A 4,428-nucleotide genomic window follows, 5' to 3' on the forward strand; every position below is an offset into this window, starting at 1 on the left:
GAGGGTGTGGGTAGAGCACGTCTTCGGTGAGGTCCCACAGGCAGAACTGCGTGTCCTGGCCGGCTGAGCCGAAGCGGTACGTGATGGAGCCGGCCTTGGGCAGCGGGGAGAGGGGGGCGCCCCCGCCCGAGCCTGTGCTCCCGCCCTCCGGCTCCTCCTCCTCCTCGCCACTCCGCTCCTCATCAGCACCCGCGGCCGCTGCCTCCTCCGCCCTCGTGGTGTAGGGGTCGAAGGCCACGGCGTTGACCCAGGACTTGTGGCCGTGGCCCCGGGCCACCACGCGGCCCTCGGTGAAGGACCACACGGTGACCAGGTCGTCTTCGCCCCCCGTCACAACATAGCGCCCGTCGGGGCTCCAGCACACGCAGAGCAGGCCCCCAAAGTAGCTCTTCATGAGCCCCCGCAGGAGCATGGAGTCGAAGTGGAAGACGCGCAGGCAGCCATCCTGGCTGACGCAGGCCAGGTGCCGGCCGTCGGGCGAGAAGGCGAACTCGTTGAGGGGCCCCTCGCCCACCGCCCACTTGGCCAGCGGGTTGCGGGGCGCCTTGCTCTTGGCGGCGTAGACGGCGAAGCCCTCGCCCTGCTTCAGCAGGCTATACTGGGGCGGCGCCGAGGCGCACGGGTGGCCGACGTTGTACAGGTACAGGTGGCCGCTGGCGTGGGACGCCAGGAACAGGCTCTCTGACTCGGGCAGCCACTTCAGATATGTCACCTTGGTCTTGTCAATGAGCCGCTACCAGGGGAGAGAGCACGGTTGGGAGAAGGCCACCCTCCCCTGGCCCACCTCCCCCCCAGCCTGGTTCCTCACATAAAGTCATCATCCCCAGCCTGGATCTCCCGGGAGAGGAGGGGCTGAGTTAAAAGGACAGACACCAGGTCACGGGAAGGCAGGGGGAGAAGGGCTGCGTGAAGGGCACTCCATAGAGTCTCAACGTCCGTTTTTCGGCAGGAGGGCAGTCCTGCGTTCCAGAGCAATGTCTTCTGTCTAACCCCCTCCACCATCTTTACTGTGTCGTGCTTAAGGCAAGAAATTGATTCACAGACTATCAGCTCCCCTGAGGAAGGGACCTTTGCTTATTTGGTTCATTGTTCTGGCCCCACAGCACAGAGCTGTGCAGATAGGAGTCCTGGAAAGTAGTTCCTGGACTCATGAACAACAACCTCCGTCCTGTCAGCTAAGCATCTTTGCTCCTTTTTGTCCTCAGCACTCTCTTCCACACCTGCAAGAAATCCTGTGGGCTGGAGCTTCAAAATTCACCCAGAAACGGACCTGTCCTCACCTCCCCCCATTGAATCCAACCACCCTGGTCTCAGCCGTCATCAGGCTTCTGATGGCCTAACCCGCCTCCCGGCCACCACCGCCCAGGTCTCTTCTCTACACCATTGCCAGAGAGATGCGATTAAAACCTAAGCCAGCAACCTAGCACTCTCTCCCACTCTGAACACACAGGGCAGCCTCTATCAGGCAGGGCTCCGGAGAGAACCAAGCCTTGAAGCCCTTAGGCATCCAGTGTCTGTAACAAATTAACTTCTTTCCCAGGTATCTAAGTGGATTCCCTTTCTGCATTCTCTGGAGAATTTAGAAATCAATCAAATTGTTCCTGCGTTCTATGGCTCAGGTGGCAAGCGTCCATGACCTTCCAGACCCTACATCTCCTCTCCCTTCCGTGCCGGGTTTCTGAGAACTCCTCTACTACCCTCCCCCTCAACGCTGCTCTGGCCACCCAGCCTTTCTGCTCTCCTGCTTTGGGCACCTGTGCTAGCTGTTCCCTCTATGCAGAACATCCTTCTCCCTAGTAACTTCTCCTGCCTCCTTCAGGTCCTTTATTTCCCTGTCACTTTCTAGCGAGACCTTTCCTAACCTCGCCAAGCACTCCCCATTCGCCTCCCCTGCTGGATTTTCGCCCACAACTTGCTGACACACAGCATACTTAGGTATTTGATAACTGTCTCTGCCAGCGAGATGAAAGCTCCACAAAGAGACGGCCCTCTGTTTTGTTCACTGACATATAATACTCCTAGTGCTTACAGCAAAGTCTGGCAACGAATGCGAATGCTCAGCTAATATTTTGTGAATGGATGAGCTAGTCCATTTTTAATCCCTTCCCTTTTCGACTCACTTTTCTCTGCCATTCATGCTTTCTGTACATTTGGGACACCCTCTCTGAACACAGGAGAAAGAGGACAAGAGTAATTCTGAACACAGATAAGCTCTTCCACTGGCATTTCCCTTTATGCCACGACTGAGCAATCTCCACATGTGATTTTACAACAGTCCTGTGAGGTAGGGACAGGAATCCCATTTTGCAGTGGAGGAAAACTGAGGCTCAGGAACAGGCACCTTCCCAAAGCCACACAGTGAGTAGAGGATGTAGTCCAGAATGTGAAGAGCAAGGGCTCTGGCTTCAAACAAATCCCAACCAGTGACCAGCCTCAGTTTTCTAATCTGCAAAATGGGTCTCACAATCCTAACCCATTGGTTGATGAAAATGCCAGGAGTGATGTGTTCAGCATAGAGCTAACATAGCTCAGGGCCTGGGCACCAGAGGTGCACCCGTCGTCGTTGGCTGTCATCAGAGTAACTGCTGTCACCCCCCTCGACGTATCTGTCAGTCCATCCCCAGTCTCTACCTCACCCTGCCCCCACTCAGGCTGACACTGCTCCCCAGGCAGCTGTAGTCTCATGGCAAACAGCGTGCGGGTGGGTGGGATGGGGAAGGAGTTCTGAGCCATGGGGACCCATAATCACCTCCTCATTGAATAGTTTGCTGGTGTCCTTCTTGATGAGATCCAGGTACTGGACTTGACCGGCTGAGAAGCCCACCAGCAGGGAGATGGTCTCCGTGGCAGCAGTGAACTGGTTGAAGTCATGGCAGGGGGGCTGAGTGCCCTTATAGATCCGCTTGTCAATTGGCTTGTTGAGGTCAATGGACTTGAGTGGTGGGAGAAAACGAGTTAATGGCTTCTACCACTGAGAGGAAGGAAGAGGGTGTTGAGGTTGGGGGGAAAACCACAAAGAGGAAGCAGGGCTAAAGCCCTGAGGGAAGTGGGTAGGTGGATGGGTAAATGAGGAGGGAAGGGGCAACCACAGACAGGAAGGACGACCCAAAACACAAACAGAGGAGAACACCAGGCAGGAAGGTTCCCCCGCTGCCACCACATAAGACCACTAAGTGCCTCCTTCCCCAGGTTGGACGACCCTCCCAGCCCAACTTCAGGGACTCTTGCCTAGAGTATCAGTGCAAGGTCCCCACAGTCCCTGAGCTTCTATACCTTTCCTGTCCTCCCCCATAATTTCAGCAACTCCCCTAGGTCTTAGCACCACAATATTCCAAGACCACCAAAACTCAGGATCACCCAATCCCTAGAACGCTAAAGCCCAATGTCCCAGGAGTCTCTTCACTCTGGAGTTCCTAAATCTCAGAATTCCCATCACACAGTTCAGGAACCCATTAAATCTCACAGTCCCCCCAAATTTTAGGTGCCTTCATCACCTCTGAGCTCTCAGAATCCCCAACACTTCCAGCGGCCACCACTTACTCCAAGGGTCTCACGTCCTCTGGGATGGACATCACTTTAGAGACACCTGTCATACCTGAGGATATCACCTCCGTATCTCCCATCAGCTCCGAGATTCTCCTTTCCTCCAGCACCGTCATTAATCTCCAGAACCCCAATTTTCTCTAGAATCCCATTCACCTTCATGATCCCTATTACCTCTAAGCCCCCGTCACTTCTAGAATCCTCCTTAACTCTGGGCTCCCTAAGTCCCCCGGACACCCCCAGAATGCAATATCCCTGGGTATCACTTATGAGCCTGCAATTCCCAACACCTGCAAAATGCCTGCCAGCCAGAACCCTGGAGGACCCCACAACCATCTCGGATTCTCCATCATCTCCACAATAGTCACCATCCCAGAAGCCCCACGCATAACCTGGGGATCTCACGTGATCTCAAGGCCTCCCACCACCTCCAGGATGGCCAGCACTCAGGGGGCCTCCCATCACCTTTTAGAACCCTGCATCACCTACAAGAACCCTTTCCCCTAGGACGTCCATCACATCCAGGAGGCTTGTCTCCAGGCCCTCTGTCATTCAGGTACCCTCCTGTCACTTGTGAATCACCTCAGGGGTCCCCATCCTCAGCCTGCATCCAGGGCCCCAAGATGCAGGCCGCTCACCCGTTGGCTCCCACGGCGACAGCAGCCCGGGTAGAAATAGAGTTCGCGGCCCAAGTTGAAGCAGACGCGGTCTCCCCCGGCGCCCAGTCCCGCGGGCGTGGCAGGCGGCTCCCCGGCCCCGGCGCTGTCGGGCTCCCCGAGACGCACGAGGCTTAGGCGCACCGCAGGCAGCGCGGGCCCGGGCCCGGGGCCTGCAGGCGGAGGGGACGGAGCGGGGCCCGCGGCGCCTGGGCCCGAGGCAGAGGCA

At 56.8% G+C, this 4,428-nt stretch overlaps 1 protein-coding gene across 1 annotated transcript in view; it reads right to left on the reverse strand.

The window, feature by feature from the left end:
* DMWD (dystrophia myotonica, WD repeat containing) overlaps positions 1–4,424 on the reverse strand; it is a gene marked incomplete at its 5' end in the record, with an annotated part of 6,824 nt that extends 2,400 nt beyond the window's left edge. The window contains 3 exons of the mRNA XM_010852704.1: positions 8–733; positions 2,750–2,932; positions 4,182–4,424. Coding sequence (XP_010851006.1) covers positions 8–733; positions 2,750–2,932; positions 4,182–4,424 — 1,152 coding nt within the window. The remainder of the gene's footprint in view (positions 1–7; positions 734–2,749; positions 2,933–4,181) is intronic.
* Between the last annotated feature and the right edge of the window lie 4 nt (positions 4,425–4,428).

This window comes from Bison bison, unplaced genomic scaffold (assembly GCF_000754665.1).
Source record: "Bison bison bison isolate TAMUID 2011002044 unplaced genomic scaffold, Bison_UMD1.0 scf7180017864313, whole genome shotgun sequence".
NCBI classification, from domain to species: Eukaryota; Metazoa; Chordata; class Mammalia; order Artiodactyla; family Bovidae; genus Bison; species Bison bison.